Source organism: Pituophis catenifer, unplaced genomic scaffold (assembly GCF_029215685.1).
Source record: "Pituophis catenifer annectens isolate HBS135680 unplaced genomic scaffold, rPitCat1.0.hap2 SCAF_1, whole genome shotgun sequence".
NCBI lineage: Eukaryota > Metazoa > Chordata > Lepidosauria > Squamata > Colubridae > Pituophis > Pituophis catenifer.
The window spans coordinates 235,358,221-235,375,403 of record NW_027256881.1 but is presented as its reverse complement, the minus strand read 5'-3'; the positions used below and the strand labels follow the sequence as shown (position 1 = coordinate 235,375,403).

At 35.2% G+C, this 17,183-nt stretch overlaps 2 protein-coding genes across 2 annotated transcripts; both read left to right on the top strand.

The window, feature by feature from the left end:
- The first annotated feature begins 1,230 nt into the window (after positions 1-1,230).
- LOC139327394 (olfactory receptor 5AR1-like) lies at positions 1,231-2,178 on the top strand. The gene has a single exon (XM_070957212.1). The coding sequence runs from the start codon at positions 1,243-1,245 to the stop codon at positions 2,176-2,178; it is 936 nt and encodes a 311-aa protein (XP_070813313.1). The 5' UTR covers positions 1,231-1,242.
- Positions 2,179-12,558: 10,380 nt separating this feature from the next.
- On the top strand, positions 12,559-13,494 carry LOC139327393 (olfactory receptor 5AP2-like). Its single transcript, XM_070957210.1, has one exon. It carries the CDS (start codon positions 12,559-12,561, stop codon positions 13,492-13,494), a length of 936 nt encoding a protein of 311 aa, XP_070813311.1.
- Positions 13,495-17,183: the final 3,689 nt, after the last annotated feature.

Genomic DNA, 17,183 nt, shown 5'->3' with positions numbered 1-17,183 from the left:
GAGGTTCTTTAATCTATACATCCCTCATCTGCAAGTTAAAGTTTCAGATTAAAGTGATCAGACAACATAATGAACTAATTATGTACCATACTTATACAATGGAAATGTGAATTCCCAGTAGGTCCTCAGGTGTATTTTGCCAAGGGTTGCATTGAGCAGTTTAATGATATGTTAATTATGTCAACTGAGATTTTCATGGACCTGGTTTTTAACCAACGATTTAAAAAACTATAAAATTAGCAATTCTATCCCAATGTTTCATCTCTCTTCTTTGGAAATGCAGTCTTGACTTCTAATCTGGTAAATTAATTAAGCACTTTTAATATCCAAATATACTGTTAAATGTTTATATCTTCCTCATCTTCACCCTCATCCTCATCCTCATTCTCCATCAGATTTTTGAAGACAAATGTGGGAATATTCAAATGTTCTGATGTAAAAATAATGATCTGTGTATTATTTGTCTGGAATGGTACAGGGCCTTCTGCTCAAGCAGTGGATTGGACTAGAAGACCTTCAAGGTCCTTCCAAATCTGTTATTCTGTATTCTGTAAATAAATCCACAATTCATCACAGAGTGTTGAATCACTCTGACCTTCTTCGGAGAGTACTAGAATGCAATAGAAAATACATTTTAGCAAGAAGACCACATTCTTTCACGCAGATAAATCCTCCTGAAATTTGCAAGATGATGGTAGGTATGACTCCATCCTTAGTCCTTTCCCTTGGGCATTCCAACAATCCAAGAGTTATATTGCTATAAGGTTTTCCCTCTCTTTTTATTCTATCAGAGGGGAATAAACAATAATTCAGAAGTCATTGGATAGAATTATAAATTGATACAGAGTGATTGATCATTCTGACTTCTTTGGAGAGTCCTAGAATTTAACAGAAAATACATTTTAGAAAGAAGTTTACATTCTTTCACAGAGAGAAATTTTTCCGGGAATATGCAAGAAGGTGAATGTAGGTATGGATCCATTGTTTGTTAATTGTCACTAAACACCTACATACAGAAATATTGTGCATGCTGTCCAGTACAATGTTGTATTTTGAAAAGAGAACATTTATCAATAGCCCATAACACAACATGAGTACTCATGCTTCCCAAGCAAACTGTCTCTTTTTAGTCTGTGGATTTCATAGTCTCCCCTGGACATTTTCAGACATTTTCAGACAACAAAAGTCATACTACTATAAGGTTTTCCCTCTCTTTTTTATTCTATCAGAGGGGAATAATCAATGCAGACAAATCAAACCACTGTGACTGAGTTCATCCTTGTTGGATTCATGGACCACCCAGAGCTTCAGATCCCCCTCTTCATCTTCTTTCTGCTCATCTATCTCATCACACTGGTGGGAAACATTGGGATAATCATTCTAACCACAACTGAGGCTAGGCTTCACACCCCAATGTATTTTTTTCTTAGAAATCTCTCCATTGTAGATATTAGCCTTTCTACCACCATTGCTCCTAAATTATTGACAACCTTGGTGATTGAACATTCGACCATTTCCTTCACAGGATGCACCACACAATTCTTCTTTTTTGTCATCTTTGCGACCACTGAAGCTTGCCTTCTGGCTGTGATGGCATATGATCGCTTCATAGCAATCTGCTACCCATTGGTGTATTTTGTTGTCATGTCAAAAAAGCTTTGCATCCTCTTAGTCACAGCTGCCTATGCTTGTGGCTTTGTAAATTCAACAGCGCACACCATAGTTATTTTTAGCTTGAATTTCTGCAACTCAAATACTATTAATCATTTCTTCTGTGACGTTCCTCCACTTCTTGCATTGTCCTGCTCAGATACACAGATTGCTCACTTTGTGAATTTCCTTTTATCCACTGCATTCGGAGGGACAACTTTTCTGACTGTTTTGATCTCCTACATTGCCATTGTTATTGCCATCCTGAAGATCAGCTCTGCCCAGGGAAGATACAAAGCCTTCTCCACCTGTGCCTCCCATCTCACCACTGTGACCATTTTCTTTGGAACCATCATCTTCATGTATGTAGGACCTGGCTCCAATTTCTCATTGGATAAAGACAAAATTATATCCGTCTTTTATACTCTCATCATCTCCTCACTTAATCCATTCATCTATAGTCTGCGGAATAGGGAAGTGAAGGATGCAATTAGCAGAATGCTAGACAAGATAACATTGCTGAAATAAAAATATTGCTTTCTTCATATTTAAAAAAGAAAGCCATATTTGTATTTCTCTGTAGAAAATGCTATTTACTGCTTGATAGTATTTGGAGAAGGCGAGAAAAGAGCTGAAATTGCATCTAAGGTACCAAAACATTTTTTTTAAAAAAAGGACAATGTGTTTTTACACAGATCCAAAAGATAAATAATTCTTTTTATTAATCAAAACAAATAAAATTATGTGTGAATTTTTTCCCTGCATAAATGGATGTACAGTATAGTATGGACAGTAGGATGTGTCAAAGTCAACCATTTGATTGTAAGACAAAGTTTCAATGGAATCTGCATTTCCATGTGATTCAAATGTAAAATTCCTTGTTTAATTAGCACTGAGGTGGATGAAATTTATAGAATGTTTATGTCAATTAATTGATAAAGTGCAACATGTATTTCAGTTTTGTTTAATTAGTCTCAGTTAAACTGTTTCAGTCAATTTTACAATATTCCTTCAAATACCTTATAATGAAAATGGGAAATGGTTACCAAACAATATTAATTACAAAGCAGAAAGATATTTTTAAAGGTTCTTTGAATTAAAAAGTTGATGGAGGAATCAAAATTTGTTGATGATTGAGAACACAAAGATGGCCACTAGCAATGGATATTCATCAAAAAACCATGACTTGGAAATTCTTTTTCAAACTAAGGCCCACCTAAAGGCAGGCAGAAAGAGAATGCTTCTCTCTATGTTATCTTCCCTCTCTCCCCCATTTTTTTCACCTCAAAATGATCCTTCTGAAACTATTTTTTATCTCCAAGAAGGAGAGATGTGAGCTACAAGAAAGGTAACAGAGATGGAAATAATTGATTTATATTGGATTTGTCATTATTCCTTTTTTGTTTGGAATTATGGGATATGTAGTTCGGTGAAGAGTACAAATCTCACGTTAAAAAAAAAATCTGGATATTCCAAATTATATTTCCTTGGTCAAAGCCATCCAGGTTTGTGATATAAGCCCAGTTCTAAAATGTAGCTAAAATGTTTTTGATTATATTTTGAAATGTCAATAAAAGGAAATTGTGGATAGTGTGATAGATTTTAATGTCTTTGGATTAAGTTCTGCCTTGTAGCACTGGAGGCTGTCTCCTGGCTAAACTCTGTAAACTGAGGTGTGTTCAGAATTTGAACTCACAATCATCATATCTAGTCTTGGATCTATAGTGATTTGATGGAACTTCTAGCCATGAATTATATTTCAGAAACATACTTAAAAACATACTCAAAAACATACATACATGACCATCAGTGTTTGTTTGCTTCCTACATAATAGGGCAGCTAGAAGAACAGCTGATTTCTCCACCAAAAGTAGCTCTTTGGTGGCAAAGTGTCCCTAGATTGAACTAGAACAATTAGGAATGACTCTAAATGACTCTTGGATGACAGTTTACTTACCAATGAAGAGGAATCTTGATAATTGCAATTCATGGTAAGAACGGCCAGAGAATTGGGTCTCCATCTTTTCCTATCAGCTGATCAGGTTTTTATGCATGTGTTTTAACATTATTTTTTAAAGTTACTTTCTTTTGTTTTTGCCTTACATTTTAAATGGTAAACATCTGAACTATCCTTACCCCATTGCTGGATTATAAATGTGAAGTTTTTTACTCTTTACTACTGCTTTTTTTTTTTTTCCTGGAATAACAAAACTCTTTCTGTTTTATCTCATGGAAGTCAATATACATGAAGATGTTTTCTTAGGTAATGAAAATGATCTGATTTACACTGGACTCTTACAGTAAGGAATTGGTTTTATCATTTTTTATAAGCTTTCCTACTTTACCGTATTTTATTTCTGAATATTTCTCTTTTCTTTTTTTTTCTTTTTTTTTTAAAGAGACAGGAACTTTCCCTTTTGTTTCGTTTATTTATTCTCTATGCTGGGAAAAAGATAGATTTTAAAATCTCAATCCTTCCTGTGGTTAGCTGGTAGTGGTACAGACTGTCCTTGAAAGGAATTGCCTATGTTTTTGGGTTACACTAAAAATGGAAACAACAAAAGTTTTCTGGGAAGCCTTTGAAGGAAGAATACTTTTTAATTTATAAGCTCTTTTTGAAAATTTATTTTTTTTAATTTTAAAACAAACTTCATTAAATTATCAAACAATTATAAAAACAATTAAAACCATAATAAGATATTCATAAACATAGATCATATCATATATTTGACATTTCATTTCTATTCTTTTACATATCTATATATATTCTTCTTCTCTACACATTATATATTTCTTAACCTAGTCCCATATTCATTATCCTGACGGTGAAGTCCTTGTTGGTATTTATATGAAATAAGCATGGAAATACACTCTCAATTATCAGTTCTCAATTTAAAATTCACTATTAAAGAAAGGTAAAATTTAGTACTCATCAAGATTATCTATATGCTTTACTACGTATATCCTTATCCACTTTCTTTTCGCTTAATCCAATCGTACCACGTGTCCCATACCTTAAAATACTTTGAGCTTTCCTTATCCTTTAATTTCAGTGTTAATTGATCTGATTCCGCACATGCATATATTTTTTGTATTATCTGCTGGTCAGTTGGCAAATGATCAGTCTTCCAAACTTGTGCAATTGCTATTCTGGCCGCCGTAATTATATGATGTATCAAATATGTCATTTCTTTTCTGATATTTTGTTTATATATTCCTAATAAAAAAATCTCTGGGTCTAATTCTATTTCTTCTCCTGTAATTTGTGATATCCAAATTCTGATTTTCCCCCAGAATACCTTGATTTTGGGACATAGCCACCATACATGATAATAAGTTCCTCGGGCCTGTTTACATTTCCAAAAATTCGGATCCAAATTAGGGTACATTTGTGCTAGTCTTGCGGGGGCAAGGTGCCACCTATACCACATTTTGTATTGGTTTTCCTTGTAGGTTACTGATTTTGTTATTTTGATGTTGTTTTCCCAAATCCTTTCCCATTCTTCTAGTTGAATATTTTTACCTATGTTTCTGGTCCAGGCAACCATTTGTCATTTAATTATATTCTCATTTAAGTCAATTTCTAATAAGTATTTATATATTTTAGATATTAATTTTCCTTCTTTCACTTCCAGAAATTTGTCTAGCCTATTAGGATTCACATCAATTCCTCTTTCGTCCCTGTCTTTCCTATATCTATTTTGTACTTGAAGGTAGGGCCACCAATCCAATTCCATTCCCGCATCTCTGAGGTCCTGGCATGTTCTTAGTAGTCCATTTGAGTCTAGTAGATCCCTATACCGTATAGTTCTATGAAAATTTATGGTATTGGGGTGCATAGCCGCCTCCACTGTGGAAAACCATCCAGGGACCTTCATATAGCATTTTTTTCTTTATCTCCAACCAGATATCAATTAATGCTCTCCTAATTATATGATTATTAAAATGTTGGTACGTTTTGTTCCCGGAATTCCACAGGAAGCGTCCCACCCCATCATTAAATCATGGCCTTCAAGTTTTAATAATCGTTGATTATCTAAGTTAACCCACTCTTTTATCCATATCAGGCATGCTGCCTTATAGTATTTCTCCCACGCTGGGAAACCAAAACCTCCTCTAAGTTTATCATCCTGTAGTGTGTTCAAGCTTATCCTGGGTTTTTTGCCCTCCCATGAAAATTTCAAAAATTTTCTTTTTGAAAATTTAGATAGGTTCATTGAAGCAACAACAACCATAAATCAATCACCTTTAGGAGTATACTCGGATACAAGCAACAGCAGAACTAGATTTGCAGTCAGATGCATTGGAAGTTAATCCACTGCTGACAGATTTGGAAAATTATAGATTTGTTGGATAAGACAGGAAGGACTATGAATCCAAGAAGTCCAGAGATAACAGAATGGATCTGTGATGAATTGGACTCTTTTAAGAAAACTCATGGACTATTTGAAAAACAAATACTGTGGAGATATCTACAACACAGATTAATGACTTTGGGGAATGAAATGCAATTATATGGAAAGACTCTAATAATAGTTCTAAGGAAAAGTTTGATTACTAAGAATCAATCAAGGATATTTGATCCTAGATGGACCAGAAACAATGACTGTAGTGGATAAGGATGAAAGTGAAGCCATTGCAGACTTTCTGCGAATTAAATACAATAATAGAGTGTTAATAAAGGTAGAGGGGTTGAAACTAGTTTTTGCTGTTGGGCTTACCTGTTAACTGATTTTTATTTTATTTTTTTTTGATGAAAATGTTTTGAAAAAATTAATTGTAGAAGCTTATATATTGTAGACCTGTTTTGCAAGGAGGGATAACTACTATGTTGAAATATATTTATCAGTATTGAACTGGGGGGGGACAATATATGTGTATTTTTTTCTCTTTTTTGTCTTGTTTGGTTTTGTTCTGCCTTTGCTTTTTTGGACTTTGTATTTTAAGTTTTGAATAAAATAAAAAATATTTTAAAAGATATCAATAAATTGGTATTTTAATGTCTCTCTATTGAATGCTAAAGAATTTGCACAACAAATACAGCTACAGACTTCATAATACTTTAATTTGAATTCAGACACATCAATTGCTTGGATTTTTGAATGGGAATCACGTAAACCATATATTTCAAGTAGAACTATTGATTATGCATCATGCAAAATAAGATTAAAAATCAAAAAGAAAATAATTTGAAAGATTAATTGAATCTTTTTTGGGCAGAGATTTTTTGCACAAAGAAATACAGAAAAATAAATAAATATGAACTTACACTAAACAGCAGAAAAAAAATATGTTAACATGTTTATGATAGAACTATTGGGAGAATGGTGAGATCTTGACTGATCATCTAAGGCAAAAGGAAGATTGGGCAATGATTCCAATTATTACAAGTGAAAGAAATGAAATCTATAAACTCTCAATTTTTTCAATTTTATTCAGAATTATATAGTAAACCAGAGAATTACTGAATGAATGATATAGAGGCTTTTAAAATAAAATTAATATATCACATTTAGATTAAATACAAACCAACTTTTATTTGTTCCACTATCCTGATGTAGAAATTAAACAAATAACTTTTTAAATGGCAAGTAGTAAAACACCAGGATTAAACAAGTTCCTTATCGAGTGGTATAAAACATATATACCGTAAATCTTTTGATGCCCAGAATCTGTCAAGTGTATGAAAATTTAGTTGAAAAGGCAATTTTATCAGTGGCATTTAATCACACTTATAATAGATTTATATGAAAAGCAGATAAAAGCACATCTAATGTACTAATTATCATTCAATTTTATTGATTAATGTTGATACAAAGATTTTAACAGCAGCATTAGTAATTATACAGTATGACAGCAAGTCATATCATTTGTTATTAAGAACTATCAAGCAGGGTTTTTAAAACTAGACAACCAGTAGATAATATAAAATTAGTTTAATATCTAATAGATTTGAATAAAAATAAAAATAAGGATCTTGTAATCTTATCATGAGATGCTGAAAAATTCACAAACATTACATGTTTGCTGCACTAAATATATTTGGATTTCCTTTGGAATTTATAGAATGAATTAAGATATTTATGGTGTGTTTTCTCCTACATTCCCACTATTTGGAAGAATTAGACAAGGATGTGCACTTTCACCCTTGCTTTTTAATATCTATGTAGAAACCCTGGTTTGTGTTATTAGAAACCGTAGGGGACCTACAGAGTAGTTTGTAATTCAGTTGAACACAAATTGGTTTTATTTGTAGCTGACATTCCTCTATTTATTTCTTAAACTAACAATTTCAATATTGTTGCAAATAATAGATGCCTTTAGTAAAATAGTGGGCTAGTCTATTAACCGGTCCAAACTGGAATTGATGTCTGAAGTTGAAATTTGATTACATTTAAGAAATATTAATTCCGTGTTTGTACCAAATCCATTTAGTATTGATGTGTGTATATTTCCATGAATATAACTCAGTAATATGTAACATAAATATATATATAGAGAGAGGGGTTTCTTCAGATAATGATAGTTGGGAATCATTAAAACTAACCTTTTAAAAGTTATCCATTAAACTTACCTCTCAACATTAATATTATTCCCGGATTAATTTATATTCTGAAAGGAATTCCAGTTTATATAGCTGGAAAATATTTCCAGAAAATAAATTCCTTGTTTCAAAAATTTCCATGGGGTTCTTTGATTCCAAAACTATCTTTACATAAAGTGCAATTTCCAACTAATGAGGGAGGATTGGGTTTTCCAAATCTGGAGCTATATCATCATGGTTACCCACAGGTAGTTCTCCACTTATAACCATGATTGGGCCCAGATTCTTGGTTGTTGAGCAAAGCAATCATTAAGCACTTCACTCAATAACCACAATCTCAGCTCTCCTGTTGCTCTCCTGTTTTAATCAGAACATTATGGAGAGCCAAGATTCCCAGGCCTTCCCTCTACCCATCAGGAAGAACAATCTCAAGAACAATGATGTCCACTAATATTTTCACCAGAGTTCAGTTTAATTCTCCCAGCATGCCATGAGATTTCTCTTCCTGAGTTAAAATCCCTTGGTGTGCTGAAGGAATGGGCCTTAAATCTGGTGAAAAGCTAGTGAACACCATCATTCTGGAAGGCTCAGGATGCTGGCATTTGCTAGCGTTTTACATAATTTGAAGTTCATTGCTCCAGCACATGGCAGAATTTTACTTCCCAGCATGGAGGGGAGAATAATGTCCCCTCCACTTGGTATCCTCTCTATCAGCTTCCCCGTTGACTTTCTGGGAAGCTGGCAGAGAATATTGCAAATGGTGATCACATGAATGCAGGGTTCTTGGAAACCAGTTTGTCAAGCACACAAAATGTGGTCATTTGATTGAGGGGGGTCACATTTATAACAGCTAGAACAGAGGTGGGTTTCAGCAGGTTCTGTCCAGTTCTGGAGAACCGGTAGTGGAAATTTTGAGTAGTTTGGAGAACCAGTAGTAAAAATTCTGACTGGCCCTGCCCCCATCTATTCTCTGCCTCCCGAGTCCCAGCTGATCAGGAGGAAATGGGGATTTTACAGTAACCTTCCCTTGCCATGCCCACCAAGCCTTGCCCACCAAGCCATGCCACACCCACCAAGCCACACCCACAGAACCGGTAGTAAAAAATTTTGAAATCCACCACTGAGCTAGAAGTGCTTTATGGATCATAGAACATCTGTTCCAAGAGTGTCGATGGAATACAGTTGTTCAATGATCAATCATAAATTGAGGACTACATTTATGGTGAAGCATTAAATATTGGAAGTCAATATCTTGTTAATTTTCTGACTTGGACAACCTTGGAATGTATAGGTGTAGCATCTTTGGTTCAATGGACATATTAGGAGATAAACATACTAAATCTCTGAATAGCTCTGGAAACAATTATGTCAGTTAGAAAGTTATGGAATTGAATGTCTAACCAAAAAAATTAAACCCTTTTTCCCATACCAAACTGATTTTATGGGGAAAGCCAAATTAAAAGATGCAAGAAAATGGTGATTTGGAAAAATTGGAGGAAAATAGAGGTATGGCTTTGGAGCAACTGATAAATGATGATTTTCTAACACATTCTATGTTAAGAGGTAAATATCATCTATCGGATATAACCCAAAGAGAATATTTTTAAAATTCCAACTTTTCTTAACAACATTGATCAGCAGCATTTTCAGCTTCAGAGACATCTGAGGCATTAGAATTGCTTAATTTCTTTAAAACTAAAAAATGTACTACTGGTTTCTGTAGCTATTTGTTATCAATAAATCAGTTTGATATGCTGATGCTAAGAAATGGGTGGAATAAGAAATTAGAGGTGGAAGAATGGAAGAGTGTTTTGACTTCTATAGCAAGAGTGTCAACAGAGTGTAAATTATGATTTATACAACAGAAAATAATATTTAGAATTTATTGGACTCCATTGTGTTTTGGCAGTAGAAAAGGACTGCCAAAAACAGTATTATGTTGGAGATGTAATGATAAAGATACTACTTCTTTAAAACATATATTCCTACAATGTCCCATACTTAGAAAGTTTGGGGAGAAAGTAGTGGATTATATAAATGTGATTCTACGACAAAAGTTAACATTTTCAGAAAATATTCTTATGAATTACATATCTGGTGCATGAAAATTTGACAATTGGACAATGTAAATGGCTTCTTTGTGCCCTTACTAATTGTATCACTCAATGGATGACCTGATTGCATTTACCAACTATGAGCAGATTGCCTATGATATAGACCTTGTATGGAGAAACGTAATGCAATATTGTATCCATTTATTCAAAATACAGAAGGTTAAAAAAAGAAAGAAAGAAAACATGATAATTATATACATGTATTAGCAATACCGTATATATGTGCTTGAATAATAATTGTACTGCATGACTATATGTAGAAATATAACTTCATGCCCAGATAGAAAAATCAGGAATATTTGGAAGGAAGACAAAACCCCCATGTTGCCAGTCCAAGTTTGGATAGACAGTCTAGCATACGAAGTTGGATTGTCAATTCTTCATGATTTAAAAACAGGTATTGTCACTACTTTGCCATTGTTGGTTCCACTTCATTAACTGTGCCTTCATAGTAGGATTGAGGTCCTTTAATCATTATGTCCCTCAATTTGCCAGTTAATGCTTCAAATAAAAATGATCAAACCCTATGATGAAGTTTCTTTGTGATTTGCAATGTGAATTAATTATGCACAGCAACTATACAGTGGAAATATGAATTCCCAACAGGTCCTCAGCTATAAATTGCCAAGAATAGTATTGAACATTTTAATGATATGTTAATTACTTCAACTTAGAGCTTCATGGGCTTGGTTTTTAACTGATAAAATATAAAATGAGCAGTTCTATCCCAATGTTTCATCTTTCATCTTTGGAAATGAAATCTTGATTCTAACATGGTAAGTTCTTCAATTACTGACTGCTAAATGCTTACATTTTCCTGATCCTCATCACCATCATATTTTTGCAGAATACTCAAATATTGTGATGTTAAAATAATTGGTCTTTTTCTTAGAATGCTCTTGTTACACACACTCCAAAAGGTTCCTCATAATACTTTGTGAGATGCAGAAATGCAGAATGAAGTTCATGAGGGCCTGGTGGCTCAGCAGACTGATAGCATTGTGATTAACACCAGCTGTCTGCAATTACTGTAAGTTCGAATCTCACCAGGCTCAAGGTTGACTCAGCCTTCCATCCTTTCTAAGGTAGGTAAATTGAGGACCCAGTTTGTGGGGGCAATAAACTGATTTTGTATAAATATACAAAAGTATGAAGGCTATTGCTTAACACATTGTAAGCCACCCTGAGTCTCTGGAGAAGGGCGGCATATAAATCAATTTTTTTAAAAAATTGTGTCAACAGTATTTCTTTCTTTATTCCAGCTTATTAATAGAAACTATAGTGAGATATCTTAATATTTGTACATCGAGCGAAAAAGAGTTACTTACCGTACCTTCTCAGTCAATTTATATATTTATGATATAGCAAAGATGTGAATGTCCAAAGAGACAACATATACACACACCTACTCAAATAAAGTGACTGCAACTTCACATATGAATACGAAGATATCTTGTAGCCAGTGGAGTAATATATTGCAGAATATTGCCAGTGTCTTGCCAGTTTTCAAATCCAGTTAATCTGAACTGCAAATTCATATATATGTTTAGCATTCCACTTAAGTGTATTTCTACTTGGAAAAAGAAAGCATATAGATCACTCCTGCAAGACAGGGCTGTAGCATATGGTAATCACTTTGAAATGCTCTAAAAACTAGTTGTAAATGTAAAGATTATGGATCATTAACTGGAATTTATTTCAGATGCAAGTTCAATAAATATTGATGCATAGCAGCCAATAGACACCACAAGTCCACAGAAAACTCCCTGCCAAGGTGGATTTCATTTCTGGCTGAGGACTGGGTGAGAATTATACATCCATACAGTTCAACTGATTGATCACTCTGAGCTTCTTTGGAGATTGTAATGTAATGCAATTGTAATTCTTTCTAGATTGTAATGGAGAGCACATTTAAGCAGGAACTCTACATTCTTTTGCAGAGAGATCTGCTTCCTGGAATATGCAAGTACAGTAGATAATGGTAGGTATGAATCTATTCTTTGCTAAATGACACAGCAGTCCTACATAATGGTGTGCAGTCTCCAATACAACATTGTTTGGTATTGTATTTTGTATTTTGAAAAGGGCATATTTATCAAGAGCCCATAATACAACAGTGAGCACTCATACATCCCAAGCAAATTCTTCCTTTATAATTTTGGGTTTTCTTTCCCTTGGGCATTCTAAACAATCCAACAGTCATACTGCCATACGTATTGCCTTTTTTATTCTATCAGAGGGAAATAAAGAATGCAGACAAATCAAACCACTGTGACTGAGTTCATCCTTGTTGGATTCATGGACCACCCAGAGCTTCAGATCCCCCTCTTCATCTTCTTTCTGCTCATCTATCTCATCACTCTGGTGGGAAACATTGGGATAATCATTGTAACAAAAATTGATGCTAGGCTTCACACCCCCATGTACTTTTTTCTTAGAAATCTCTCTATTATAGATCTTGGCCTTTCTACCACCATTGCCCCTAAATTGTTGACAACATTTATGATAGAACATTCAACCATTTCCTTCACAGGATGCACTACACAATTCTTCTTTTTTGTCATCTTTGTGACCACTGAAGGTTGCCTTCTGGCTGTGATGGCATATGATCGCTTCACAGCAATCTGCAACCCATTGCTGTATTTTGTTGTCATGTCAAAGAAGCTTTGCTTCCTCTTAGCTACAGCTGCCTATACTTGTGGGTTTACAAGTTCAACAGTGCACACTATAGTTATTTTTAACTTGAATTTCTGCAGCTCAAATACAATTAATCACTTTTTCTGTGACGTTCCTCCAATGCTTCAGTTGTCCTGTTCAGATACACACATTACTCGCATTGTGCATTTTGTTATATCCACTGCAATTGCACTGACAACTTTTCTGACTGTTTTGATTTCCTACATTGCCATTGTTATTGCCATCCTGAAGATCAGCTCTGCCCAGGGAAGATATAAAGCCTTCTCCACCTGTGCCTCCCATCTCATCACTGTGACCATTTTCTTTGGAACCATCATCTTCATGTATATACGACCTGGCTCCAATATCTTATTGGATAAAGACAAAATCATATCCGTCTTTTATACTCTTGTCATCTCCTCACTTAATCCACTCATCTACAGTCTGCGGAACAAAGAAGTAAAGGATGCATTTAGCAGAATGCTAGACAAGATGATATTGTTGAAATAAAAATGGTATAAATGTGGCTTTCTTCATGTCAAAAAAGAAACCCATACTTGGATTTCTCTGAGAAAAATACTGTTGAATACTTGATAATATTTTGAGCAGGTGAAAAAAGGCTTGAAATTTCACGTAGGTTATCCAAATGCTAAATAAATTGAAGGAATAAATGAAAGGACAATGCATTTTTAAATTGACCTATAAGAAGAAGAATTGTTTTTATTAATCAAAACAAAATTATGTTTGAATGCTTCTTCCTCTGTAAATGATGTACAGTATAGACAGAAACATTAAACTTCAGAAGAGTGTGCCAAAGTCGATGATTGATCATAAAACAAAGTTTAGATGGAATCTGTAGTTCCATGTAATTCAGATGTAAAAATTTTTATTATTTTATTGGATGTAACTAATAGAATGAACTGACCGAGCTGGATGTAACTGATAGAATGTCTATGTCAATTAATTGGTAAAGGGCAACATGTATGTTCAGTTTTGCTTAATTACTCCCACTTAAACTGTTTCAGTCAATTTTAAAACATTCCTTCAAAACACCTTATAATAAAAATGGGAAATGGTCACAAAACAATATTAATTACAAAGCAGAAAGATATTTTAAGGGTCTTTGAATTATAAATTTGATGGAGAAAACAAAACTGTTGTTGACTGAAAACACAATAGATAGCCAGAAGTGTTTCTTTGATTCCAAGAAGATCTTTACTAAAATGCAACTACCAACTAATGATGATCAGTCTTCCATATCTGGCTTGCTTGAAATTATCATGCTTGAAAGTAGTCCTCTACTTTTATTTGCTTATTTATTTATTTAAACTCATATGCTCTGCATTGCACCTAAAGGTGACTCTAAGCAGCTTACAATCATAAAAACAAGGTAAAATATTAAAAGAATAAAAATTGACAAGATGGGAAAAGGAAACAAGATGTACATGGGGAAGAGATGGGATCTTATCTTAGTCAATTAAGTATGTCCAGAATGACCCATTGGGGCCCCAGGCCAGTTGGCACAGCTACTCCCATTGGGTAAATCAGTTCCTCAGATAACTTGGACCTAAGCCATGAAGGGCTTCAAAGGTAATAATTAACCATTTGAATTGTATCGGGTGTAACCTAGCAACCAGTGCAGCTTGTGGATCAACAATATAACATGGGCCACTCTAGGGGCTCCAAGAACTGTCCACAAGGCTGCCTTCTGCAACAGCTGTAGCTTCTGAATTCCCTTCAAGGGTAGCCCCATATAAACCATGTCCAAGCATAAAATGACCAGGGCTTGAGTGACTGAGAACAGGGACTCCCAATTGGGAAAGAGAGCAACTGGTGCATAACAGTGCAAAAGTTTTCCTAGCCATGACTACCCCTTGCTCTTCAAGCAGAAATTTAGAGTCCAGGAGAACCCCCAAATTGCACACTGGATCTGTCTAGGACAGTGCAACCCCATCCCGATTAAAGATATTGAAGTTCCAGATCCTGAAGCTCCTTATATCCAAAAGTCTTAGCAGGCTTCATCTGAAGTCTCCTGTCCCCCTCCAAACTTTCCCAACTTCTGGGCACTGCAAGAAGGCAGTGAAATTATTACTTGGGTTACCAAGGATAGATATATAACCTTGAGTATCATCAGCATATCTCACCCATAGTGGTGGATGGTTTCACCCAGCAGCTTCATATAGATGTTTAAAAAGAGTGTAGAGAGTATCTGCCCATTCAACACACCACAGAGGAGTAGCTGTGGACAAGACTTCTCACCAACTGGGATTATTCTTGGAAAAAGAGCCAAACCAGCACAAGTCTGTGCCACCTAGCCTCAAACTCCTCAGCTAGCCCCAAAGGATACCATGGTTAATGCTGTCAAGGTGACTGAGAGGTCAAGGAGAACAAGAATGGATACGTTTTATGATTTCCTTTCCTGTATTTTTCCACCTCTTTTTTTAATTTTCTTTTAAATATGTACCTATATGTACTTTCTATATGTAGTTTTATCTTAGAAGGGGATTCTTTATTTTAAAAGCAATAAAATAAAAAACAAAAGAGAAATCTGTTGTGGGCTGGGATCCCAATTTATTTTTTTGTAGTCTACATCAAAAAGTGTACATCATCAGAGCAACACGTGCAATATTAACAAGGTTCTGCAAAACTCTGATGGAGTCATTTAATACAAAGATAATGTTATTTGTTTTAATTGATTGAATGACCAAATCATCATCAAGACAGGCCTGAAAAGGTTGAAATTTATCTGATTCTTCTTCCTCTCCTTTTCCTCATGCTGCTGGGTCACTAAAAATCTGATGACCCACTTGGCTCTACAGAGAGTGCTGAATGTTCTCATTTATTCACTACCACTATGATTCAATGAATATATTGAAGGACATCACTTTAAAAGTGGAAAGCCTATATCAATGATGGCAAAATTATGGCATGCATGTTGGAAGTGGAGCCATCTCTCTGGACACGCCAGCCGTCGCCCATTGCTCTTCCGGTTTTCAGCGTGCATATGCGTGCCAGCCAGCTGGCCTTCGAGTGTGCGGGATCACCATAAACCAGAAGTGCAGCTCCCTAGCGCACATGCGAATGCTGGGAAGCTGAGCTTCTGGTTTCTGGCCCACATATGCGTGCCAGCCAGCTGGTCTTTGCGTGTGCATGTATGCCAGAAACTGGAAGACCAGGTGACTGGTGCGCATGCGCACACCGGAAACTGGAAGTTCAGCTTCCCAGTGCACACATGCGTGCCCGGGAACTGCTCTTCTGGTTTCTAGCAGCGTGCGTATGCTCCTGTTTTGACACTCGGTGCCGAAAAGGTTCGCCAACACTGGCCTATATGAAAGCATATGAAGCTCAAACCTTTGGATTTATTGAGGGACCAGGGGTTCAACGTGGATTGGTGGACCTACCTGCAGATAAATTCCAGATTTCAAAAAGATAGAGATAAATTTGGTATTGAAGCGAAATATGGAAATTTTGATAAAATTATGTGGGGAACAGACAAGAAAATGCTATTGAAAATCTACAACTTCCTACTAGATGAGGACAGAGCAGAGACCATAGCAAAAAAACAGCTAAATATCTGGGAAAAAAAACTTGGGATATAGACTTAATTTTAACGACTGGGAGATGGCCTGGAATCGGAACTACAAAATAACGAAATCGGCAACATTTAGAGAAAACCACTATAAAATGTTACACAGGTGGTACCTAGCCCCGGCTAGGTTAGCGAAAATATTCCCAAATCTCCCAGCCACATGTTGGAAATGTGGAAAAACGGTTGGCACCTTCTATCATCTATGGTGGACCTGTCCTGAGACCAAAAAGTTCTGGTCAAAGGTCCGACTTTGGCTTTCTGAAATAACGGGACAGGAGATAGTCCTAGCCCCAGAATCCTTCCTCTTGGGTATGACTGAAGATGGCCTTAACAATAACAATACCCAACTCATAATTCAGATTACAACTGCGGCTAGATTAGCCTTTGTGAAACTTTGGAAAAATAAATCTACACCTTCAGAAGAAATATTAATAAATAAAATTCTAGAGTGCGCAGAAATGGCAAAATTGACAAGCGAGTTAAAAAATGAGGAGAATTCTAAATATTATGAAGTATGGGGAAATTGGTATAATTGGCTGAAGAACAAAATAAAAGTATGATTGTAGGATATGACTTGTTATGCATTTGAATTGGACTTATATTGCGTAGA

What these genes read in the sequence shown, in the direction of transcription:
- LOC139327394 (XM_070957212.1), top strand. Translation starts at nt 1,243, where the DNA reads ATGCAGACAAATCAAACCACTGTGACTGAGTTCATCCTTGTTGGATTC.
- LOC139327393 (XM_070957210.1), top strand. Translation starts at nt 12,559, where the DNA reads ATGCAGACAAATCAAACCACTGTGACTGAGTTCATCCTTGTTGGATTC.